The sequence below is a fragment of the Balaenoptera borealis genome (genome assembly GCF_965194805.1).
Source record: "Balaenoptera borealis genome assembly, chromosome: 3".
NCBI classification, from domain to species: Eukaryota; Metazoa; Chordata; class Mammalia; order Artiodactyla; family Balaenopteridae; genus Balaenoptera; species Balaenoptera borealis.
This window is the reverse complement of record NC_138866.1, coordinates 150,828,347-150,854,622: the sequence shown is the minus strand read 5'-3', so window position 1 is coordinate 150,854,622 and position 26,276 is coordinate 150,828,347. Positions and strand designations below refer to the sequence as shown.

Below are 26,276 nucleotides of genomic sequence, written 5' to 3'. Positions count from 1 at the left end.
CTGGGGGACCCATCCAGCCCCATGGTCCTAACACCACCACCTCCACGGATACTTTCAAACTTCAAACTTCCACCCTGCCTTCTCTGCTGGGTTCCAGATTCATCTACCCAACTATCTACTCCCCATGTCTACTTGGCTACTTCATAGGCATCTCAAGAGTGTCGGGGGCAAAACTGCACACCTGGTCGCCATCCTCATGACTCTGGTCACCCACAGGCATCCTGTTTTGGTAAATCAAATCATCATCCACCCAGTTACTCAAGCCAAAAAGTCTCAGAGTTCTTCAAGCTAAAAAAATCTCTACGAGTTATCTTCATTTTAATTTATGAAATCCCCATATTGAATCCATCAGCAAGTCTGTCTTCAAGATGCGTTCTGTGTATATCCATCTCTCTCCAATTTCACTAGCGGTAAAGTCCAAGTCACCACTGCTGGGTGAAGAGTAGCCTCTTGACTGCTCTCCTTGTTCCCATTCTTGCTTGACCCTTCATAGCTCTTTCTTTTCCCAGCAGCCAGTCATATTTGGGAACATAGAAATTAGACCATGTCACTTCCTGCTCATAAGTCTCCTATGGCATTCCTTCTCAGTGGAGAATAGTGTCCTTTCACTGACACATCCTTGTTGACAAGGTTCCATTTAAGCTGGCCCTTGCCTCCCTGTCCTGAATCCTGTCATACCGCTCTCCCCGTGATGGGCTACGTTCCGGCCACACTGGCCTCCTTTTTGGTCCTGCAGCATGGCCTGCTTCCTTTCACCTTGGGCCTTTGCATTAGCTGTTACCTCTTTTGGGAATGATCTGCCCTCATCACCACATCCCTGGTTCCTTCTTGTCATTCTTACTTTAGCCTAAATGTTGCCCTCGCTGAGCCCTAAAGTGGTCATCCTTTTGTGTTCTAGTGCATTCCCTATTAATTCTCTGCATAATATTTATCACTCCTTGACATCTTCCTCCCTCCTTCCTTCTCTCCCTCCCTCCCTCCCTCCCGCCCCCTCCCTCCCTCCTTCCTTCCCTTTCTGCCTCCCTTTTCCTTTTTTCCCTTCCTTCCTTCCTCCCTCCCTCCCTCCCTCCCTTCTTTCCTTCCCTTTCCTTACTTGGCCTTAGCATCCTCATCTGCCTTGGTCACTAGTCGCTGACCCTAGAGCAGTGCCTACTCACGGTGCTCCTCCATAAGCATGGGTGGAATGAATGCATTAATGAACAGGAGACACCAACTAACCCAGGACAGGTTTGGCACCTAATAGACTAGTGCAACCCTGGGACAGCTCAGTCACCAGTCCCCCCACCCCCATCCCGTTCTGCCTTCCAGAGGCTGGCGTTGGGCTGGGAATCGGCCTGTGCAGCGTCCCCTATTTCCAGTGCATCTCAGGCATTTTCATTCACACGCTCTCTCCGGGATCCGTGGCGCATCTGGATGGACGACTCCGGTATGTCCTGATTTCTGTTTTTGAAAAGACCCCTGATTTACAACAGAGGGAAGGAATGCCTTAGTGCATCAGGAGACTGACTGGGAGATAAGATATTTAGAATGATCCGGGGAGAGCTCAGAGCCTTTGTCCTCAAAGTGTGGTCCCTGGACCAGCGGCATTGAAATCACTTGGGAGTTCCTTAGAAATGCAGAATCCCAGGGCCCTCCCCAACCCACTGAATCAGAACCTGCATTTTAACTAGATCCCCGGGAATTTGTATGCACGTTGCAGTGTAAGAGGCATTGTCTCAGAGAATATCAGTCCGAAACAGAAAACATGAAGTTAAACATACTTTAATTCAGATGTAAACAATACAGACTGTAGAGTGACATAAATAGGAGCTTCAAGGAGGTTTACCTGTGGAGTCAGTCTGTATGGAAAAAGAAGCTTACTAAGCAAATCAGTAGTATTAACTCCATTTCTTGGTAGCATAAACAGAATATTTTCGGGCATTCCACATATATCTTTTTACGAATAACTTCTAAGAGAAGTAAAAATCTAAATTTTATTTTCAACAAGGGATCTGAGTTTGGTAATTACATTTTATTCCAGTTTAACTTGTTACAGTACTTTATACTCAGTCCAACACTCATGTGCGATATAGCTTCTCTCCTATAGCATAAGAAGATATATTTTTATGTATCCCAGATCGTATATCTTCATGTATATCTTTTCTACTGGGCTTAGGTTTTGCTGAATCAGGAGAGTTTTGCCATATGTTAAAACGTTTTCCTATCATTGTAGTATTGGGGTTGGCTAAAAAGTTCGTTGGGGTTTTTCCATAAGATGTTATGGGAAAACCCGAACGAACTTTTTGGCCAAGCCAATATATGCAAGCCCTGCTTAGGGTGGTATCTTGATGGAGCTTCCGAATTAGAGGTGGGCTTGCTGCTGTCATGGGCGGGAGGGTGACAGCTGATTTGCTGAGCTGCTGTGCTGTTACCTGGGACCGAGTGGCTCAGTCAGAGTGATGGCCTTAGTCCTAATATCTTTAGACAGAGTCTTCCCTCCTGGACCTGCAGCTGGGTAGGGACTGTTTTGGAAGCTTCCACTTTCCTTGGCATCAGGTGCTGTATGGTCTTCAGTTACCTCAGTGAAAATGTGTACTTTCTTAGCAAGAAGGAGAAGGGGAACCAACTCAGTGACAGAAATGTAGAAGGAAGGGACAGCCAACCACAGCAGGAGGAAGTGTGAAATCAGCCACAGGAGACCTGATTTCCAATCCTGGCCCTGCTGATAACCAGCTAGGGCAGAGGAGGGCAAATGGGGGCCCACCATCTGTTGTTTTTGTTAAATAAAGTTTTATTGAAACAAAGCCATGCTCATTCATTTACATGTTGTCTAAGGCTGCTATTTTTAGGCTATGACATCAGAGTTGCACAGTTGCCACAGAGATGGTACGGCCTGCAAAGCCTAAAATGTTTACTACTTGGCACTTTCCAGAAAAAGTTTTTTAATCCCTAAGTGACGTCTTATTGAGGAGATAATGTCACCCTCTCTGCCTCATTTTCCCCATGTATGAAGCAAGAGGATTGGATTGTACAAAATCCTCTGTGTATCGATGCAACCTTATTTTTTCTGCCTCATTTTTTCCCCCATTTCCCACCTTACAAGAATGAATTCCATTGCCTTCCCTCTTTATTTCTTTTTGCAAGAACCTTGGCTGCTCCCCCATGCAGTTATTTCTTCTTTACCTTTTAGCACGTCCCATCTGCTCTTCCTGTTAACCATTTTGCATACGGGAACATTGAAGCCCCAAGAGAGGATGTGAGCAGTTAAATTGTGGTTAATTGGTTAATCCATTACATTGGTTAAACGACGCCCTCCATCTCGATCGAGCTTAAGTTAAATGGAAAGGGCAGAAAAAAGTTACAAACTTCCGTGAATGTTGCCCCCCACTCGGTATGCATTGTCTCCCACTTTGTGGTCATGCGTGAAGGGGGTGTGCGATGTGTCGCTTTGGTCGGCCCTGTACTGAGTTTCAGTCGGGGGGCGAAGGAGGTCTCCTTATTGCTGTGAATTTGAGGTCTCATCACACAGCCCAGGCAGGACTGGGACCTCGGGAAAGCACAGGTCCTGCTGATGAGCTTGCTGATGGCTTCCTGTTGATGCCTCTGCAGGTGTGGCGATGAACTTGTGGAAATCAACGACTGCCCCGTGCACTGCATGACGCTCAATGAGGTCTACGCCATCCTGAGTCACTGTAACCCGGGCCCCGTCCCCGTCATGGTTAGCCGACATCCGGACCCACAGGTGACACCCTGCTGGGCATCTTCTTCTTCCCAGGCCCACTCTCTCAGGACTCAAATGAACCAAGTGTCTGTCGTAACAAGTGTCTGCAGAGACGTCCTCTGACAAACTCCTAGACACAGAGGCGATCGGCGTTAGCTCAGGGAAGCTCTTGCAGCTGGGTAACAGGCTCTAGGGCAGGAAAATATAGACCCAGGGTTCCTGCTAGTAGATAGAAGAGATTCACTCATGCATGCATCCAGTGGGTCCCCACTATGTGACTGTCTGGACCCGGGCGCTGAGCACACAGGAAGAAGTGAGCTCGTAGCGCGCAGCCCTGCCCTCCAGAAGCTTACGTTCTCGCTAGAGAGACTGACAGAGAAATCATTGCAATACAGAGTGGTAAGTACTATGAGAATACAGGGATACAGAAGGGAAGGTGAGAGAAAGCAAGAAATATCAGAAGTTAGTTTTCTCCAGGCAAAGAATTTGCGGAAGGCCATTCCAGGCAGTGGGAACACAAAGTTAAGCTGCAGAGTCGTGAAGGGACCTGTCGTGGAAGGAGAGGGGTAGGTTCTCTGGGCTGGGATGTAGGGACTGGAGGAGAGCATCGAGAATGGAGTTTGGCGAGGCATTGGCGTTAACGTGGCAAAGGGCTTTCCACAGGACGCTAAGGTGTTTGCATTTTATTCCGTGAGTGGTGAGGAGCTAGGGGACGCCTCTAGCTCTATATGTAACATGTTCAGATTTTTTTTTTTACCCTTTGATTGCACGCAGAGGACGGGATGGAGTAGGTGGAACTCAGAGCTTTTCAGAGGAAGGAAACGGATGGTGAGGGCCTGAGCTAAACAGCAGATGTGGGAAGAGAATAGAGAAGAAGGGGCAACAAGAGGCAGCCTGGGAAGAATCAACAAGATCTGTTGGCTGATTAGCTCTGGGGCAAGAGAGGGGGGAGCCTAGGAGGACTGGAGTATTAGATTAGAAGACCGAGTGATGGCAACACCACCACCGAAGTAGAGAATCAGAGAAGGGAGGTGGGCTTGGAAGGGAAGAGAAAGATCTCAGTGTGGGATACAGAGAGATGGAGGTGCCTGGGGGAAGTTTAGTTAGAGATGCCCGTAGGCAATTAGATTTAGGACTGACAGTGATGGGTAAGTGAGATCCAGGTGTGAGCAAGACTCGAGAAGTGCGGCCGTGGGCGTGGGTGCGATGACTTTGGGGACCCTGGTGATGATCACCATCACTATTTATTTCATCCTTAGTGTGTACCAGCTGGGTTTGCCATAGACCTGACATATACAATTGCATTTAGTTGCTATACATCCCTCTGAAGTCGGTATGATTTTCCCCTCCAATTCCTAGATGAGGAAACTGAGGCTTAGAAAGACAAAGGAACTTGCCCAGTGGTGGAGCTACGAAGTGGAGAAACGACGATTTAAATCCACAATAGCCTGTGTTCTTAACTAGCGGGCTCCCAAACTCCCAGCAGAGATAAGACAGAGAATGGAATGATGGGCAAGACCCACATGTGCCTGTGTGGTGGGGTTCAAACCCAGCCCTGCTCAGTTATTAAGCACTGACAATAAGCACACTGGAGGAAAGCGAACTTCTCACTTAAGGTAAACAAGTAACTTGTCTAAACCTCTGGGCAGTAGAAGAGGAGAGAAAAAGAAAGGGGTCTCAATTTGTTGATCCGTGCCTCTTGCTGCCCTGGAGTACCATGGCGAGAGAGCAGCAGAGGAGGACGCAGGGTAGCGGGGCGAAGCTGTGGCCCCTGGACTTGAGGGGCTTGCATTCTGGCTGGAGGGGTGAGGCGTCCACACAGAGCGTCCACAGGAGATGAGGGCCCTGGGCGTGCGGGGGTCAGGGCCCCAGCTGCTCAGCCAAGGGAACCAGGTCGTGAAGGGCAGGCAGAGCTTGGAGCAGCAGAAAGGCTAAGGCACTGGAGGCAGGGGAGACCCAGGGACACACACAGGCAGCAGGATGCCGCGCTCATGCCCAGCTTTGCTACTTACTTTGAGTGACCTTGGACCTTCATCTAACCTCTTAGAGGCTCTGACTCCTCAACTCTGAAATGGGGGTGTGGTCTTTACCTTACAGGACTGCTGTTGAGGGTATATCTCTTCTACTGAGAGTTTACCATTTGGCAGGAATTGTGCCCAGCACTTTTAATGATTTATTTAGTATTATTTTTTTGTGGGGGGGTAAAATTATCTAACATGAAGTTTACCATCTTAGCCTTTTTTTTTTTTTTTTTTTTTGGCCGCAGCACGCGGCATGTGGGATCTCCATTCCCCAACCAGAGATTGAACCCGCGCCCCCTGCAGTGAAGCGCGGAGTTTTAACCACTGGACTGCCAGGGAAGTCCCCCATCTTAGCCATTTTGAAGCGTGGAGTCCAACATGAAGCGTGGCACGAAGGACATTCACATTGTTTTGCAGCCATGACCACCAGCCATCTCCAGGACTCTTCATCTTGCCAAACTGACACTCTCTACCCCTTAAACAACTCTCATCCCCTCACCTCCCAGCCCCTGGAGATGACCATTTTACTTTCTGTCTCCATGATTTTACTACTCTGCATACTTCATACAAGTGATGTCATACAGTATTTGTCCTTTTGTGACTGGCTTATTTCACACAACATAATGTCCTTTAGGCTCATCCACGTTGTGGCGTGTGTCAGCATTTCCTTCCTTTCTAAGGCTGAATAAGATTCCATTGTATGTATAGACCATATTTTGTATATCCATTCATTTGTTGATGGACACTTGGGTTGCTTCCACCTTTTGGCTATGGTGAATAATGCTGCTATGAACGTAGGTGTACAAATATCTGAGTCCCTGTTTTCCATTCTTTCTGGGTATATATCCAGAAGTAGAATTGCTGGATCATATGGTAATTCTATTTTTAATTTTTTTGAGGAACTGCCATACTGTTTTCCATAGTGGCTGCACCATTTTACATTTTCACCAGCAATGTACAAGCGTTTCAATTTCTCCATATCCTAGTCAACACTTCTCATTTTCTATTTTTCTGATAGTAGCCATCCTCATGGGTGTGAAGTGACATCTCATGGTGGTTTTGATTTGCATTACCTTAATGATTAGTGATGTTGAACATCTTTTCACATGCCTATTGGCCATTTGTATATCTTCTTTGGAAAATGGCTATTCAAATCCTTTGCCCATGTTTTACTTGGATTGTTGATTGTTTCTGTTTTTGAGTTGCAGGAGTCTGATTTGCAAATGTCTACTCCCATTTCCTGAGTTGCCTTTTCACTCTGTTGATTGTGCCCTTTGTTGATTGATACACAGAATATTTTCATTTTGACATTGTCCAATTTATCTGTTTGTTTCTTTTGTTGTCTGTGCTTTTGGTGTCAAACAATGTATTTCTTAAAACCCTCTGTTCTTACTGTGAAGTAGGTTCTATTGTTGTCATCATTTTACAGAAAAAAAATTGAGGTTTAGAAGGTTAAGTACCCTGTGCAAGTGTGTGCAGTTCGAAAATGGGGGCGCTGGGACTTGAACACAAGTCTGTTTGGCTCCAGGACTCATACTTTTAACTATTACTCTAAGGTGATTAATTACCTGTGACAATAAGATGGTTAGGGTGATGGTTATGACGTCTTCGTTGTTGGTAATGATGACGATGATGATGTCATGACAGCCTTAAGAATGGAATAGCTCCCAGAGGTAAACTCTGAAATGGTAACTTTGCCTAGTTTTGCAGCAAGTAGTGGAGAGAAGGTTGGAGAGTTGAGAGGGGCCATCTTGGGAACCCTATTATTGACAGAGTTTGGACTTTACCTAGAAGATACTAGGGAACCATTGATGCCCAGGGTGTTTTTGGAAATGGAATTTGTTGGCTCTTTGTAGAGTGGGTGTGAAGGAAAGAAACTAGAATCCAGGGGCTCAGCTTGGGAGCTGGTACAGGACTCAGATCCTGATGCAAGAGTTTCCACTGTTTGCTTGAGGAGGTGATGGATATTTTCTAGGTCTCTGAACAGCAACTCAAAGAAGCTGTGGCCCAGGCTGTGGAGAATGTCAAGTTTGGAAAGGAGAGGCATCAGTGGAGTCTGGAAGGTAAGGAAACAGTGAACTTGCATTTGCAGTATCTTTGTCTTCTTAGAAAGCTTTGAGTTTAGCCATTAACTCACCCTCTCCAATGGATCTCCATTTTACAGATGAGGAAATGGAGTGTGGGAGCCTGGGTTCCCCCGGAAGCCGACTCTGAGATGGTGTTTGGCCTGCAGGATGTTTATTCAGAAGCATCCTGGGCTCCACACCTGTGGAAGGGGAGGGGAGTCACAGGGCTGGGCAGAGGGACGAGCTGAGCTGAGATAACACCAGACAGCTTCCGCCAACCCCTGGAGCTCAAATGGCCCATCAGACTTGTCCTGTTGGCAGAAATGGCTGGGCCTTTCTAGCCCCATCTCCATCAGGCTTTGGAGATGGGCTGCCCCTCGGGCGAGGTGGCTCTCTGTAGCCGAGGCGGTCCCTGGAGGGGCTGACAGCTACAGGCCATCTGCTATCAGCACTCGGCACAGCTAGGACATCAAGCCCTTCCTTGAAGGGCCATCTAGGGGGTGCATCTCAGTCTCCATCACATGGAGACTCAGAGAGTTTGAATGATTTTCCCAACCTAAAGTCACTGGTGCTGGGCACCGGACCCAAGACTGCCGAGCTCCAAACCGAAGTGACCTTGGAGGAGACTCGGACAGCCTGGGCAGGCAGCGTGCCACACGCGGCTCACCTTGTGAGCAAGGCCAAGTGTGGAGGTTCCCTTGTGCTTCCAATGCAGGTGTCAAAAGGCTGGAGAGCAGCTGGCACGGGCGGCCGACCTTGGAGAGGGACCGGGAGAAGAACTCAGCTCCCCCGCATCGCAGGGCTCAGAAGGTCATGATCCGCTCCAGCAGTGACAGCAGCTACATGTCGGGGTCCCCCGGGGGCAGTCCCAGCAGTGGCGGAGAGCAGCCGCCCTCCGACTTGGAAGTCAGCACGCACAGCCCCAGCCTGCCCCTGGGGCCGGAGCCAGGGGTGCCTCCTGGGGCATCATCCAGGCCACCCCAGGAGAGCCCGCCCCTCCCTGAGAGCCAGGGCGGCCACCCGCCACTGAGACTGAAGAAATCCTTCGAGATTTTGGTGAGAAAGCCTACGTCCTCCAAGCCCAAGCCTCCACCCAGAAAATACTTTAAAAGTGACAGTGACCCTCAGAAGAGTCTAGAAGAGAGAGAGGACTCCCTGCGCCCTTCTGGACACACCTTGCCCACCTGTGGCCAGGTAAGAGTGGTGTCCGATGGGTTGAGCGTTCTCCCGTGCCAAGCAGGGTTGATCTTGAGCATTCGCAGAGCGTTAGCCATGGGCGAAGGAGGATTCTCCTCCATCAGAGAGAAGAGGCTGGGCTCAAGCTTAGGGCCGACTGCGGAAGGAGAGGTTTGAAGCTCGGCAGATCTCACCTGAAGCCCCAGTCTTGTTGATTGGCTTCTGTGTTCCCATCCATTACACGCTGGAATTCAGGGTTGTTTTCACAGCTCTCTAAGCCTCAGTTTTCTTATCTGTTAATTGGGGCCAAGTTTAGGGGCTCCCTCCACGGGCTAACATGTGGATTAAATGGAACCAACCAAGTGGATGCCTAACAGACTCTCGGGCATGATGGTGTTCATTGCTGTATTGGCTCTTCCATCACACCCCTAAACACCTCCATGTCCTGCCATCCCACTCCCCTGCGGGAAGGCAGGCTGACGGCCAGGCAGCTTCTACATCTTGGGCCGTTTTTATGCCCAGGCGCTGTGCTTTGTCTCAGTTAAGCCTGACAACCACCTGGGGATGAGGGTACCCTTCATGCAAAGAGGAAACCGAGGGACTTGCTCAAGGCCACGTTGCCAGTGGGTCACTTTATCACTAGGCTACGCTGTCTTTCACTTCTTCCCCGACAGCTGCCTTCTCTGGGCAGGTGGAACTGGGGCCTCTGGGAATCCCCTCTAACAATCTGTAAAGGAGGGTTGGTAAAGTTCAGCAGGAGTAAGAAACCCCAGGGAGGAAGCTATTGAGTAGGAGGGGTGAGAGTGAAGAAGAGAGAGGAAGCCAGGTTACTGAAGAGGAAGCACAGTTTTGCAGAGCCGGCAGGATGTGGCTGGTTAGCAATTCATGATGGAGTTGCTGAAGTGGATCTGTTCCCCTGCTCCTCCTTTCTAAGCAAACATTTCATTTTCCTTCGAGCCTGAGACCCTATAAGTCCAGGAGGGCAAACTAGGAACAGAGAGGCTGAGAAGCCAGGCTTTTTACTTTGTTCCTGGAGACCCAGAAAAGGAGCGGATTTGCCAGAGCAGGTCTGCCCCAGTGATGCCCTTGGGCCACCTGGCCGGGTTGGACCAGATATGGGGCAGGGGAGTCTCCCCAAGTGAGGCTGCTGGAGGAGGAATCGGGGTTCCTGCTTCAAACCTCCTTCTTCTTCTTCCGCAGAAGAAGGAGATCTGCTGCAAGCAGAAGTCCCTTGTCTTTGCCACGCTGTGCTGCCTCTTCAGCATCCGTCGCTCCTGCCTGCATCCTCCCACCTTCTGCTTTGTCCCACGTGGCCCACAGACCCTTCTACAGCCTTTTACAAAAGCACAACCAACACCACATTATTTTCCTGGGCGTTGGGGGTACAGAGAAAGGATTATAGCACAGCAAAAACAGGGGGCTGTTTGCTGCACGTCATTCTTAAAAATCTCCACCACCATGCCTGGGGATTTCTCACTGGGTGTTTCTCTCCCTGGCCCCAGTGCATAACATCTCCCCATCCTTCCCTCCCTCCCTCCACCTCCTCCTCCTCCTCCTCCTTTTTCTCTCTCTGTCTCTGTGTGTCTCTCTCTCTCTGTCCCCCCACCTCCCCCTCCCCCAGTCTTTTCTCTCCAGGGTCTCAAGACCCTTCTCAAGCTTTTATTACAACCCCCAAATCTTTTTCATCTACTGTAACTCAAGGGGACTTAACTTTCACTACCAAAATGACCTTCAGGGTATTCCCTTCAACAGAAGACCAGTCCTCTCCCTTCTAGAAAATCAGCTTGAACTATCACTTGTGGTTAAAAATCACTTTCTCCCCTAAGTCCACATCTCTGTCTTCTTTCCTTCTTTCCCTTCTGTCTCCTTCTTTCACCAAGCACTGTGCCAGGAAATACTATTTAGAGCAAAATTCAAGTAAAATCAAATTTATTTCAGGAGCTAATTAAAAAATAACAACTCCCATGAAGAGGGTGCAACATCAGGTGTGTTGATGAAAAGACAAAACACATCTGTGTCTGTTCCAAGATGCAAAGTTGCTTTGATGACTGTGGTTGGTACCCAGAGCATCGGCCTATGAAAGTGTCAACCAATCATGGATATAGACAAGCGTCACCTCACCTTTCAGAGTTCCAACTGGGTGAAATTAAATTTCAGCCACATATCATTTTTTCCTGCTGATGAGTGTCTTAGATACCGTCAGTCTAATATTTTAAGCTTCTAATGCCATGGCCAAGCCTTGCTTTTACGAAGGACTCGTTCAAGAAGCGCAATGATTCCTTTGAGTTCGTTAGTCTCCCAGTATTTCCAAAATGCCTCCCTAGACTCAGTTCTACACTAGGGACCTTGGGCTGGGGCAATGCTTTGTGAACATATTTCTAACTTCTGTAGAATTTTCATTCCTAAAGAATGTTTATTGACAAAGTAGGTATTAAATCTCAGGCCACAGACATTTTCAATGTCTTTTTTAGTCCCAAATGGTGCATTTGTTCTTCCTTCCTTTCTTCTTTTTGGGAGGAAGCCTGCAGCCTTGTCAAATAGCCAGGCCGTCATTCCACCTGACCCTGGAATGAGCAGAACACAGATGCCATCCACGGCAGCATGGCAGAGTATTTCCCTTGCAGAAAAATTTAGGCAGCATCATTTTGATGATGTCTGCCTTTTTTTTTTTTTTTCTGGGTTGGTATTTTGCTTATTCCTTCTACTGTGTATGTCTATGTGTCTGGAATACTCTTCCTCAGCTTCTCTGCCTAGAAAATTCTTACCCTTTGCTCAAGAACCAGACAAAAAGCACTTCTCTTGGGAAGCCGTCAGCACCTCTCTGGGACAGAACTGGTGCTGGCTGCTTCCTCTGGGCCCTGACAGCATCTCTTTCATGCTGTACGAAAACCCAAACTCCAGTCAAGCACTGGATGGTTACTTGGTGCTTGATCCATCTCATCCCTAGGCTGGTTTGTGAAGGAGCCTGAGTCCACATTCAGGCTCAGTGGGGAAAACGATTCTGCCCTAGAATGATAATATCACTCTGGGGGCTGCAAAGGGAAGTGATGGCACAGGTCCTGAGTCTCTGTCATCCTTTGCAGCATGCTTTCTAAATAACTGGATAATGAATCACAATGTAGAAAGCGATAGACACGTTTTCCTCCAAGTGTTCTAACCTTAACTTAGTGAAGACTAGAGGGCAGTTCTTTGCCTGGTTCTCTTCCCCCCTGGGACGGGGGGTAGTTTGGCAGAATGCAGTGGTAAATGAAGCAGTGACAGTCCCCCGTCCCCACTCCCAAGCCTCTTCTCCCTGTCACAGAGAGCCCAGGATCTTCACATATGTCAATAGGTTGAGCCCGTGTTCTGGACACCGGCTCGTGGGAAGCAGAGGGATGTTCTGGGCCTCCAGGAGGTGCCGGCTCTCTGGGTCAGCCATGCAGGCACCACAGTGGAGGAAAGGCCCTTGACTGACAGGGCCGCTGAACTTCTCATTAAAGCATCTCAACGTCAGCTCTCCAGTCCCAATCAAAGTGCGCCTTGCCTTCTCACAGCTGGAGGCTACCGTTTTGACACGGTCTTGCTTCCTGTTTACACCACAGGAAGCCAGCGAAGTACTGCCACCACTGCCTGTGCGGGAAGGCGCAGCAGGGAGAACCCCCCGCGCCACTGCCTGCAGCCCAGGACCTGCCGTCGGCCCGCAGACGACGTCCTCCTCAGAGGGCCAGCCGGGGAGGAGAGGAGCCAGCCCAGGTAGGTTTGCAATTAGATCTGCCAGGAGGAAGGAACTTCCGGATCAAGGTCCAGTGCTAAGGGAAGAACGTGAGTTTGCCCAGAGCATTGGAGGGTTCTGCACAACTCGACAGCTGGACTTGGGCCGATGAACGGTCAGGAGTCCCCTGAGGCGGTGGCACTGCAGGACCGTGGGGTTGCTGTGCAGGGTGGGAACCTCCTGGCTGGATCTGTGATGCTGTGATGGGGGCGGGGGATGCAGGGGGAACTCGGGCCAATCCAGACAGTCAGCTGGAGAAAGGGGCCCTCGGGAAAAGGTCCAGGACACGCCCACCCAACTACAGTGAGCAGCTGCTCCCTCTAGGGTGACAGCATTCTAGTAAGCTGCATTCAGCATTTCCAAGTCTGGGAACGCGGGGTCAGAGAGGGAGGAATAAACAGCATGTTGCTGGTGGTCACTGCCTCCTGCGGGGGGTGGGGGGGCGTGGATGGAAGGGGTGTGCCCACATGGTGCCCCTGGAAGTGCTAAGACATGAGTTGATTATGCAGAGCTTTGCTAGAAAGAGCATCGGACTTGGGGTCAGGGAGACCAGGGTAGGAAACCTGGCTCTGTCCTTCACGAATGTGATTCTGGGCAACTTTCTGTACTTTTCTGAGCCTCAATTCACTCATCAGCAAGCGGGAAATCACACAGCAGCCCAACATGTGATTCAATTCAGCAAGCGCGTACTGAGTGCTGGCTTCGTGAGGCCCTGTGCTAGCTTCTTGGGAGGGAGGGAGGGAGGGAGAGGAAGAGATAGAGATAGAGGTAGAGACAGGGGGAGAGAGAGAGAGAGAGAGAAGATATGAGAATGAAAGAGAAAGAGAATGAGAGAAAGAAGAAAGACCAGCTCCTGCCATCAAGGAGCTCCCAGCAGTGGCAAGGTAATAACCATGTAGGTTACAAACCTACATGTTTATTACTCGACCTGTTCGAGAAACACTACGTGAAAAGCACACGGAAGGCTCTCAGAGGTTAAGGGACATTATGAATGGAAATAGCTGGCACGTCTCACCCAGAGCAGGGGCCCTACCACTGGAGGCTCCTCCTCCTCCCCGTCCCTCCCCTGAGTCATCCCAATTGAGGAACTTGCCAGGGAATGACTTGGTGTTCTACTGGCAAGAGCTCCTCACCCCAGTTTGCAGAGGGCTCTCCTGTAGCACGTCTGACTACTGAGTCTTACGACAGGCCCTGCAGCAGAGCAATATGTAAATGCAGAACCAGGCTGAGGGGGCTGGACTCACTTGGTAAAGCCCCCGGAGTCAGTACTAACCACCCTGGCCTCTGGGGTGATGCAGAAGGTCTCTTTGGCATCTTCAAGGCTTAGTGCTCTGCATGGTTTGCATACCTTGAGGGCTGGCGTTGAGACCAGGGGCAGGAGGAATCAGCCCTCCTTAAACTGGGTTGCATTCTGATACCAAGCATCCCCCAGAGCGTGGACCCAGAGCAGCATATTCCTAACCAGGGAGAGATCAGACCTGGGGTGACCCAAGGGCCACGCATCTATTTGGCTTCTTGGCTGTGCAGGACTTGGGGGCCGGCCTCCCTCTGTTCCTGGGAAAGAGTCCGGGCAGACTCCCCTGTTCTGGCTTGTTCAAGACTGGCTTCCAAGAAAGACTTCCATGTGCTCCCCTCCCCACCAGTGGTGAGGGGCTGAACTTGACTGGGCGTGCCTGATAGAGCAGGTTGGAATGACCTGGGGGGCTGCTCCAACACCAATGCCCAGGCCGCATCCCAGGTGTATTAAATCAGAACCCAGGGCTGGACATCAGTATTCTTTAGGTCCTCCAGATTCCGATGTGCCAGCCAAGTTTGGGAATCGTTGTCACAGAGCTTCTTTCTACCTGGGACCCTCTCACCAGCTCTTTAGGTAGGAGGGATGCTCCTTTGCTGAGCAAGCTGGTTAATTCTTTGAGTAGGGAGAGTAGCAAACTCACATGACTTCAGGGACCAGATGGATGCTTTCATGTGTGAAATGCTGACCTGGTGAGGGTGAGGGCTGTAACTGCGTAGAGCTGGGGTGTGCCCCGTCTGAAGGTGTGCAGGCCCACTTTTGCTTTCTAATGACATGGTGGTCCAAACCAAATACGGCTGCCAATTTGTGACCCTTGGCTTAAAAGTTTAAAAGGTAAGAGAATTGCTTTTGCCTTTAAAGTTTTACTGAGTTATCTAAGAGGCTATTTAGTACAGTGGAAAGAAAACGAAAGTGGGGAATCAGGAGACAGGGGGGTCTCACCCTGGCTCTGCCAACAGAAGACCCCTTACCCTTATGAATGTTGGGTTCCTCAATCATACAACGTCCGCGATCAGACTAGGTATTCTATGCGAACCCTTCTAGCTCTAAAATGCTGGGATGCTGTGTAGTTAACTCACACCTCTGGTCCTCTGGTTCTGTGTCCCTGCCTGTTCACACTTAGCCAGGTAATAGCACCTGGGGTAGCAGCTCAAACCAGGGATCCACCACTTCCGCTTATCGTCTCCTCTAGAATCCTTGCTATTCATCTTTGAAACTAGAACTTAGGAAGAAAACTCACGATCAGGTGTAACGCACAGCGTTGGCCTTCTTTCTGCTCCCCAGTGACGCCAACGTCTCCGATAAAACACCCACTGCTTAAGAGGCAGGCTCGGATGGACTATACTCTTGATATCACCGCCGAAGACCCTTGGGTTAGAATTTCTGACTGCATCAAAAATCTCTTTAGCCCCGTCATGAGTGAGAATCATAGCCACACGCCACTGCAGCCCGTCGTCACGCTGGGTGAGGAAGATGGGATTCAGGGCCACCCAGATGGGACTGTGCCCAAGCTGGACACCACCAGTGGCAGTCCCACAGTTTACAAGTCGGCAGACGGCAGCACCGTGAAGAAGGGTCCTCCAGTGGCCCCCAAGCCCGCCTGGTTTCGCCAAAGCTTGAAAGATTTGAGGAATCGTGCCCCAGGGCAGCCCCCAGAGACAGCCTCCCCCAGCCAGCCGACACCCACCTCCAGGGAGCGCCCCGGGCCACCCCTACGGGCCTCCTCTTCCATCAAGCAAAGGATCAGCTCCTTTGAAACCTTTGGTTCCTCTCACCGGCCTGACAAAGGAGCCCAGAGACTGAGCCTCCAGCCCTCCAGCTCCTCCGGGGAGGCAGCAAAACCTCCTGGAAAGCAAGAGGGAGGACAGGCTGCTCGGGCTCCTGGTGTCTCAGGGCGAGGGGCTCCCCCCACCGTGAAGCAGCAGCGGCCAGAGCCAGAGCAGCTGCCCCCAGCCTCCCTCTTAGCCCTGGAGGCCAGCGACCCCGGTGTGCCGGCGACCCCTCCCCCAGGACAGCAGCCCGGTCAGAAAACCCTCTCCTCTGACCCCGACCCTCTCTCAAGGCTGCTGGCGACGCAGATGGAGGGCTCTCGAGGCCCAGGGGTCAAGATGCCAAGCCAGCGGGCACGGAGCTTCCCCCTGAGCAGGACCCAGTCCTGTGAGATGAAGCCACTGGATGAAAAGACCAGTAAACTCTACTCCATCAGCAGCCAGGTGTCATCGGCTGTCATGAAGTCCCTGCTGTGCCTCCCGTCTTCCGTCTCCTGTGGCCAGACCTCCTGCAGCCCCAAGGAAGGGGCGTCGCCCCCCACGGCGTCCAGTGAAGATCCTGCCGCAAATAGTTCTGCTGAAGCTCCTGCCTCGGACACGGGCTTCTCGCTCAAGTGAGTGTCTCTGCCCAGTGTTGACCTTTCTTGTCTTTCTTCCTCTTATAATCCTCTATGTCTTGTAAAAAATCGCTCAGGTTTGCTAAAGGATTGTTCCACCTGTTCTTTTATGCACGCATGTGTGTGTGTGTGTGTGTGTGTGTGTGTGTGTGTCACACCTCTGCCTTCTGTATTAAGGAGTTTTCACAACACTCAGCCTTGGGAGGGGTGGGAGGTGGGGGACAGAACTGGCCCCCTGGTGAATTACAGGTGCATATTTGGAACTACTGCACCTTGGACATATCCGGCCATTGCCCAGGAAGACCAGAACGAGGCCAGGAGATGATCCCTTGGGGGTTCTTGCTACCTCCCTCTCTCCAAAGAAATCCACCTGTACTCTGCACAAGGGTTCAGCCCCCTGGAGTGGGAGTTCGGACATCTGAGGCCCAGTCCCGTCTCCCACACTGACGCCCTGACCACGAGCTGGTTCCTTCCACACTCCCCCTCGGTTTCCTCTTCAGTTGAAATTAGGAGCTGGGCAAGACCTGCTCCACAGAACCGGGGGTGTGGGGGGCTCCCAGCAATGCCCCAGAGCTCCTGCTGCAGGGCTGGGCTTCAGTCTTCCCTCTTGAATCAGAACAACTGTGTATTGATCAGTATTATGTATTGTTCTTATATTGCTGAGAAATGTTTGAGACTCACTGACCCAGATGTTCCATCAGGTTCCAGCTACTGTGATGTTCTATCAGGTGCCAGCTACTGTGAGGGAACAGGAGCGATCCTTCAAAACAGCGGTCCCCAACCATTTTGGCACCAGCGACCGGTTCCGTGCAAGACAATTTTTCCACGGACCCGGGGGGAGGGGGAGGTTCAGGCGGTAATGCCAGCGATGGGGAGCAATGGGGGGCGGCAGATGAAGCTTCGCTTGCTCGTCCGCTGCTCACCTCCTGCTGTGCGGCCCGGGGGTTGGGGACCCCTGCACCAAGACACACCCGGGTCAGGGGCCTGAAGAGCCAGACCAACTCAAGCATTAGAGCTGGTCAGTGGTAGAATCGTAGCCTTTAATATTTAGGCTTCCCAGGAGCTTGCTCTTTCTGGCTGAGAGTCTGTTCTTCTTCTGGAACTGCAAGGCTCACCGTTAGAATTTACTGCTGCGAGACCCCCTCCACCTTTTAGCAGTAAAGATCTGTCAATCAGAGGAAGGAATGATCCCTATCACCCAAACCACAGTTTCATGCAAAATATGAAGTGTCATTGCAAAAAATAGCTACAGGTACCAAAATGAGTTCAAAAGAAAAAGGAAGGCCAGCTGCTAGCTAAGTGGGCACCATTTGTAGTGATTAGGTGCTAAGGTAGGATAGGCAGGTGCTGACAACATCTGTGAAGGAGGCCAAGGTGAGTGTGTGTGTGAAAGGACATCAGTCTTGGTGGCCATCTAGGTGCAGATTTGTCCAAAGCATCAGTTATACTCTGGGGTGACGTATTGAGGTTTTGAACACAGACTTTGGAGTCAGACACACCATGATCTGTGATTTCGAGTCCCAGATCGCGGCCTCTCATAACCACGTGACCATAGACAAGTTATTCCCCCTCCCTAAGCCCCAATTTCCTCATCTCTGTAGTGGAGGGATGCTGGTATCTATTTGTGGATTTGTTGCACCAAATAATAGAATGAACATTAGCACCATCTTGGAATAGAGTAATTATGCTAAGGATGTTAGCTCTTATTAATATCATGATTCATACCGTGTGCGGGTCCTCCCTATGAAAGCCTTTCAGAGCTGAGAGAATACACAGAGGGTCTCGGTGAGCCCACGGAAGCCGACGACTCAGACCACTGCACTCCTCAGTCTGGTCAATCAGTTATCTCCCTGCTGAGCTCCGAGGAATTAAAGAAGCTCATAGAGGAAGTGAAGGTTCTGGATGAAGCAACATTAAAGGTAGGTTTCTTTTATAATCACTTGAAGAGATGAAGGCCTTGCTATAAGCAGCGTGGTCACCTCAGGTGGGCCGGAGGGGAAGCAGCGCACGTTGCCCTGGGCTCCTTGAGGTCGAGAAGGCAGTTCCCAGGGGCTGACACCAGACTCGGGTTGTATCCTGCCCGGGGCAGAAGGGCGCTGTATCACTGGACCACAGTAAGACCTTCCGGTGTAGGGAGCTTTGTAGCTCATGAAGTGCTTTCAATCATAGACTTATTGTATCTTTTTGACCCTTTAATAAATGAGAAAGGCGAGGTTCAAGGTCGCAGAGCCTAGGTTTTCTATCTCCACGTTCCGTGCTCTTTCCACGTCCCGCGGGCTGCCTGCCCATCTCCAGGGAGATGCTGCGTGGAAGTAAGCCGTCCATTGCAAGTTCTGATCTCTTGCCTGAAGACTTGCCCTGCACACCGAGAAGTGACTGATCCCAGGGCTCGTAAGGGTTCCCACACTTCAGTCAAGTCATTCTGAAAGTCCCGCTTCCCCTATGCCTTCTGAGCACGACCCAAAGGTGCGTGGAGAGGAAGTGGTCAGGCAGAGCTGAGGCCCATTCAGCTCAGATGAGCACGGGCTCACGGGCCTTGCATCCGCCCGGGCTGCCCTAGTCCATGCAGACTTTTTATGCTGGAATCATCCAGACTGGGATGAGAGGATAAGGAGGCACCATAGCTGGTGTTCCCTAGATCCAGGGTATGCGTGAGTCTGACAAGATGCCCCGGGCCGGGATTCATCCTCTGGGGCTCTCACTCATCACATGTGCACTGGGACCATCATCCCCAGGGCCTAATTCAAATGAAATAACAGAGGCAAAATTGTTGTGTAAAATACAAAGAGCGGTCCTGCCTGGGGTGTTCCTGGGACAGTATTTGCTTTCCAATTTGACAAAGGGCTCTTATAGGGCAAGTAAGCTGACACTTGGGTAAAATTTGGGAGATTTGGGCCGGTGCTGGCGTAGAGGCGGGACAGTGAGGTCCATTCATCCCTTCATCTTTCCTGGGTCTTGGGGACTCCAGGTCAAATGATCATAGAGCCAGCTGCGCAGCAGATGCTCTGGTGGTGCCAGAGAAAGCGAATTCTTTGACATAAGGTTATTCCCTTGCGCTAAGGCACAAACTGGTGGCCCGAGAGCCTGCAGGTATATTTTATGTGGTCTGCATGGTGCTTTTTAAAAAAGTATTATATTCTAAATATTATCAAACCTGAATCAAAACCTGGATTTCTGGCTGCTCTCTTTTTATAAAAGGAACGAATGATCTTGTAGCACTGGGTCTGCATTCCTATGTAGCCGTGGGTCCTCTTAAGCAGATGTGCTCTCAGTTCTCTGCAGTTCCTGTCGCTCACATCTGCCCATTTTGCTCTTTTAAGTGATCTGCCTGGGTCCTGTATGCATTTGCATTTGAGACCCCTCCACCATCGAGACCGGAATGAGGGTCTCTGACTTTAGACACTGCAGAGCGATTGTTCTGGCTCCAGCTGAGCCCAGGTGCAGGCCGGGAAGTACTGTGTGTGCCTGGGTGGGCTCGTGTGTGTGTGTGTGTGTGTGTGTGTCTGTGTGTGTGTCTGTGTGTGTGTCTCTGTGTGTCTGTGTGTGTCTGTGTGTGTCTGTATGTGTGTCTGTGTGTGTGTGTGTCTGTGTGTGTGTGTGTGTCTGTGTGTGTGTGTGTGTGCACGCATGTGTGTTCTAGGGCAAGGAGTCAGCTGGGCTCCTTCATGCAGCTGCTGTGCCACACAGAGCAGCAGGTGTAAAGATAGAGCAGCCAACTTCTGCAAAACAGTGCTACCCACAGCTCTGCTGACCCAGAGTCCTACAGGCTGACCTCATCTTGTCCCACGCCCAAGTGCCAGAGCTGTCTTATCTCACACGCGGGGATTTCCAGCTGACTTAGTAGCACCCAGCCCTGTCTCCATACAAATGTGGATGTGGATTGCGTGAATAGGAGAGAAAAAGAACTCTATTGGTTGCCTTATGCACATTTTTTTTTTCTTCTGAGCTTCCCATGACTCCAGAAAATATAGTCTTCTCTTTACAAATGATGAAATGGGTCTGACATACCTGGGAGCGTGGCCAAGCTGGGGTTTGAGAACGAATCAGCCTGATGTTGGAACACTTGTTAAACTGTTCACGCTGTTGCAGTAAAATGCTTTTTAATATATATATTTCGTTCTGCAGCAATTAGACAACATCCATGTTACCATCTTGCACAAGGAGGAAGGGGCTGGCCTTGGGTTCAGCTTGGCAGGAGGAGCAGATCTAGAAAACAAGGTGATCACGGTGAGTGGCCCAGCCATGGGGGCGCGTCAGAGCCAGAGGTGATGGTCCTGGGAGGGGGGCACACTTACTAGGAGAGATCAGAGGAATGCATGACCCCAGGCCACTGGGTGTGAGGTTAGGGCAGGAGCTTAAGATCCTTTTCAAGAAGCTTTACAGCCAGGATTGAAGACCTGGCTGTGATATGTAGCATAGCACACCTAGATGGAAAGAGGCCTCACCTGGACAGAAAGAGCCCTTGGGAAGGCAGGTCCTGTACGGGAGGCTGTTTTCCTGGGTTTGCCCACTGGGAGATTGGGGATGTTAACATGGACGATTGCGAAGCAGATCTGATGGTTGATTGAGGGCAATGGGGCCCAGCGGGAAAGATCTGGAACTGCACAGCGCAACCCAGGATGCACATGAGGCTTCAGATCTCACGGTCGAGCCTCTTGTTCTCTCAGGACCAACTAGAGCCCGGGGTAAGACTGGGGAGGGCAGAGGTCCTGGATCACCTGCATCTTTCCCTGTCGACCCTGTTTTCTTGGTCCACACAGTCTGATCAGCATTGGCCGCTGCCCTCTGCCCATGATTTAGGCTACCTGCACCTGACCCAGATGGTTTCTGGTCATCCCATCTTCACGGACCCAGCTGCGACATGGCCGCTCCACCCCGCCAAAGCGGAGTGCACTGGTGTCACCCCCAGGGCTCTGTTGTCTCAGTATATCCTTCATGCGCACTCATCTGAACTCCCTTGCTCAGCTGAAAACAAACCCTCCAGCTCACAGGAGCAGCCAGCGTTAAACACACCACACCCCTTGGCAGTGGTAACTTGGCCCATTCCTATTGGTCACTTCAGAGTCAGTTGTGTGTGAGCAGCAACTTCCTTCTTTGTAAGCAAGCTCTCTACTGCATAAAAGCACATAAAACCAATGAGGACCTGTTTCTGACACTAAGCACGTAGCAGAGCATCATAAAGACGTTCCTGATGGTGCAGTTTGCTTTCTATTTGAAGAGAAGAAAAGAGAGCTTGCCTGTGGGAAGAGTACGTTGGACCTGTGGGTCTTTCCTTGAGTCGGGACTTCTCTGCACCCCATTTGCTCGCCACCCCTGAGACACTGCCTCAAAACCCAGGAGCAATACACACCAGCTGATCATATGCACCAGACTTCCCCTTTCTCCTTCCGTGTTTGAGCGCTTCCCTTCCTTTCCAGATTCATTAAAAGAGAACTAACATTGAGCACCGTCCATGACCAAGAGCAAGCTGGGCTCTCACTGGCATGTTCAAGTCATCTTCCCCACACCTCAGGATGGGGGATTGGTGGCGTGTCCGCTTCATTTATAGAGGACAGACTGAGATGCAGAGCAGAGACTCTGCTTCCTACTTGGGTCTTACAACCAAGGGGTTTTGACCACATCTGACCCCACAAAAGACTTTTTCTAACACTGAAACAGTTTAGAGAAACAAAGAACCTTGTTCAGATGATAACAGCAAAACAACACATAACACAGTTTAGTGATTGCCCATCCATGCTGTCATTCAATCCTCTTAATTAAGCACATTAGAATTTACGTCATTAAAAAGGCAGAGGCAAAGACATTAGATTTTTTTAATCCCACATATTTTTCAGAAAGGGAATGGGGGTGGGCGATGGTCCCTTTTAACTAGAGTTAAAGGATCAGAATTTCTAGGGTAGGAGTTTTAAAAATGTCTAGACTTCCTAGGATAGGAATTCTGCATTCTGCAGAAGATGGGGCCTGAGAATTTCTCTATGGAAAAAAGGATGCTTTGCTGAAACTTCTGGGGATCACTGTATTATATGGCCTGTTCTTAGAGAATTATCATGCCAAATAGCACTGTAGAGTCTCTAGTATTTTTTTTAAACTGTAGGCATTTTCAGAGCTTGTGTTTTATCCAATGTTCTTAATTTTCTTAGACTTCAGAAACTTTTCTTACACAATACCTATTAATATGGCACAGAGTCAGTGCTTGAAGAAAATTACCCTGGGAAATGCTGATGTAGAGCACATAAGGCAAAAGATTTTAACTGAATGTTAACTAAGATTGTAGTGATATAGTCTCGGACATTGTGTTGGGAAGGATTCTGAGGGCCAATCTGGCCATTTTTGCTAATGATCTCTGGTCTGGGTGGAGGAGGGAATGCTGGCTAGCAGCCCTAATCTAGGACACATTTCGTCTTATTTTCTTTGGCCTAAGGATCTGCTGGGTTTGACTAACTGGTTCAGGTCCTCCTGCAGCAAGAATCCAGATCCGATATGGTGATTCCTGGCTCCTGACTTCCTTTGGTTTGCTCAGGTTCACAGGGTGTTCCCCAACGGGTTGGCCTCCCAGGAAGGGACTATTCAGAAGGGCAACGAGGTTCTCTCCATCAACGGCAAGTCTCTCAAAGGGGCCACACACAATGATGCTCTGGCCATCCTTCGCCAAGCTCGGGACCCCAAGCAAGCCGTGATTGTCACAAGGAAGCCAACCCCGGAGACCACGCCCGACCTCAACTCTTCCACAGATTCTGCAGCCTCAGCCTCTGTGGCCAGTGACGTTTCCATAGATTCCTGTAAGTTCTCCCCACATGGTGGAAGCCCCGTGGGCCACATCACCTTTGGACAGGTGAGGCCCATGCCGGCAGGGCTGCGCAGTCGTTTGTGGCCCCCAGAACACGTGGCCTGCCTTGTATGCCCCCCGGCACGCATGGCTGGGTTTATCCGTACACATGCACAAGCTTGCCGGGAGCATCAGCCAGGCTCACTTGAAAGCATCGCTAACAGTCCCCCTGTGTTTTCTCAGCAACAGAGGCCACAGTCTGCACAGTGACCCTGGAGAAGACCTCTGCAGGCCTGGGCTTCAGTCTGGAAGGAGGGAAGGGCTCCTTGCAAGGGGACAAGCCTCTGACAGTTAACAGGATCTTCAAAGGTGCGGTGTGCGTCTGCCTCTCAGCCTTCGCTCCAGTTGCGGGTGTCCGGCCAGGCCCCCCAAAGGCTTCTGAGCACCTTCTAGGCCATGTCGGTTTCCCGCAACCCCAGGCCCTTTTGGGAGGCAGGCAAGCCTGTTAAGGACTCCACTTTGCTTTTTCTCCCTGTTCTCCTTGGCTCAGACATCCCCTTAATCCCCCTATTTTACTGGGTCCTTGTACGTAACCCAGCCCTGGGCTTGGTTCAGCTTGGCAGGGCCAGGGCTAGGGTGAGGCAAGTGAGGCACTTGCAAAATTGAAGGCGGGTGCAAAATTGAAGGCGGCACCGAAATATTCAGTAATCAAGATACATACTATTTCAGGGCAGTATTTTTAAAACTCGAAATTAATTCAAAAAGTCCACAATGAACAAAATATCAGGCTGTAAAACAAAGAGAGAGTCCGACTTTCCAGGTGCACAACTCAGCCTTACTCACGTCACCTTAATCCTGGACCTGTCAGCTCCTACCTTTATTCAGAATTTTGAGATTTTGTTCATCGTGGATTGGGAAGCAAGCCAGCCTCTGGTGGGGGGGTCACTTGGGTTTTCCTGTGAAAACCATGAATGGCCTGCAGCTGTCACATGCAATCACCCCGATTCTTCACTGCCTCTCATGCTGGACCCCCTGAGTCACAGAGCAAGGAGCTGTGGACAGGGGGTCACGTGGCCTGGGCTCTGGTCTAGCTCTGCTTCTAACTTGCTGAGTGACTGTTGCCTTGTGGGCCTGAGGCTCCTTATCTATAAGAAGAGGTGTGGGTGTGCGTCTGAGGGCTCTTGGTACTGGGACCCAGAGGCCCTCTCAGTTCTGCTCCCTGTCCCCCAGGAGCCTCACTGCGGACTGGTTTTATCAGTGGGAAATCTGTTACAGCTGCTGAAAGCCAGGGGGCGGACCAAGGCTCACGTGGAGCTTCCCCAGAAATCCACGTTGACTCCAATTCTGCGAAAGATTTTTTTAACTTTGAAGGTCAACTTGGAATGAGCGTAGGGCTCAAAGTCGAGAGACCTGGATTCCAGTGTTAGTTCTGCCACTAATGGCAGCATGACCCTGGGCAAGTCCCTTCACCATCTTGGTCCCATTTGCTTACATGGGGATGTAAGGGACCAAGGGAGGTGGATTCTACAGCTGCAGCACTCAGCAGCTTTGGAGCTTGTGTGAGCTACTTGAGTCCTTGGTTTCCTCCCACATGAAAAGGGAATACTAACAGAGCATACATACCTCATAGGACTGTTGCCATAAACGCCAAGTGTTAACACAACGCCTGTTATATATAATTGCCCAATATATTTTAGCTAATTTTTTTTTTTTGAGAAATGTCTGTTTAGGTACTTGGCCCATTTTATTTAGTTAGTTATTTATTTCTCAGCATGCGGGATCTTAGTTCCCCGACCAGGGATCAAACCCACGCTCCCCGCAATGGAAGCATGGAGCCCTAACCACTGGACCGCCAGGGAAGTCCCTAGCTATTTTTTTATTATGATCATCATCACTATTATCTTTTACTCTTATTAAATATTTGCAGATATCATTGTGTCAAACAGATGGGAAATTTTCTTTCAACATCAGCAGTAAAAGAGCACTCTTTCCCTACGTCACTCTGAAAGAGTGGGAGCCGTATGTGATTATGTCCTCTTTATGTGGACCCAGGGGTCTTCTCCAGGCCATTCAGAGCCAAAAGTACTGTGAAGATTGTTCCGTGAACGTCCCACCAGCTCCATTCCCACACCACCCAATGCCCGGCCATCCCATTAGGAGTACAGAGACCACATGTGCGGGGGAGGGGTATTGGGGTGCTATCCAAGGAGGCTTAGAGGAGGACCCAGTTCCCCAGGGAAGTCTACCCAGCCAGGCTCTGGCTTGGAGCTGCCCGAAATCTCCCTTCTCTGGGGACAGCATGGGCCTCACCTCTCCCAAGGGCCACGGAGAGCTGGAGCCTGGTGTGCCAGCCTTGAAGTCACCGTTTTATGAGATGTCTCATTTCAGAACAACCACCGAGTTCCGGAGGGATGGGCGCCAGTTCCCTCTGAGCTGTCCCGGCTCCTCAGAGACCAAGGGTAGAAAGTAACTGCTTGTTCCACTGTCACTTGTGAGACCCATCCTCTTCTCTCTCATCCCAGGGGCGGCCTCAGAACAAAGTGAGACGGTCCAGCCAGGAGATGAAATCTTACACTTGGCCAGCACTGCCGTGCAGGGCCTTACACGGTTTGAAGCCTGGAACATCATCAAGGCGCTGCCTGATGGACCTGTCACTATCATCCTCAGGAGGAAGAGCCCCCGGTCCAAGGGGACCACAGCTGCTGGAGACCCCTAGGCCCAGCGCCAGAGCTGACACCAGAGCCAACTGCATGCAGCTCCCCATAACCGCTAATTCTCAGGGTTACTGCTAACCCCACCCCGATGGGGGAAAGCACAGGCGTGCTTCCTGGTGGCTGCTTGCCCATGTCTGGACGGACCTTCTGGAACATCACCCAGCAAGCGGGTTGTCCCAGAAACTTAGGGCAGAGTCACACTGGGGTGGCTGTTACAAACTACAGACTATGTCTAGAGAGAGCTTACTGATAATATTGTGGCGCTGTAAATAAAATGGATATATGACAATTGGATATGAAATCCATGTTTTGCTTTGCAGATTTTCTAAGGACTATCACTGTGTCTTGATCCACCCCAAACAGCACCCTTTGTTTTTCTCATGACTCCACAGTGGTGGCAGA

The 26,276-nt window shown here is 50.4% G+C and overlaps 1 protein-coding gene across 9 annotated transcripts in view; it reads left to right on the top strand.

Moving 5' to 3' along the window:
* The window catches only part of IL16 (interleukin 16), a 118,243-nt gene extending 92,068 nt beyond the window's left edge, over positions 1-26,175 (top strand). For 8 of the 9 annotated variants that reach the window (XM_082388467.1, XM_082388473.1, XM_082388468.1 and 5 more), the window contains 11 exons: positions 1,309-1,426; positions 3,589-3,721; positions 7,697-7,784; positions 8,503-8,981; positions 12,545-12,695; positions 15,293-16,391; positions 18,145-18,313; positions 20,520-20,621; positions 22,915-23,173; positions 23,404-23,529; positions 25,683-26,175. In XM_082388467.1, the coding sequence (XP_082244593.1) occupies positions 1,309-1,426; positions 3,589-3,721; positions 7,697-7,784; positions 8,503-8,981; positions 12,545-12,695; positions 15,293-16,391; positions 18,145-18,313; positions 20,520-20,621; positions 22,915-23,173; positions 23,404-23,529; positions 25,683-25,876 (2,918 nt within the window). In that variant the 3' untranslated portion in view covers positions 25,877-26,175. The remainder of the gene's footprint in view (positions 1-1,308; positions 1,427-3,588; positions 3,722-7,696; positions 7,785-8,502; positions 8,982-12,544; positions 12,696-15,292; positions 16,392-18,144; positions 18,314-20,519; positions 20,622-22,914; positions 23,174-23,403; positions 23,530-25,682) is intronic. The other variant, XM_082388472.1, reaches the window with a different exon arrangement.
* The last annotated feature ends 101 nt before the right edge of the window (positions 26,176-26,276 follow it).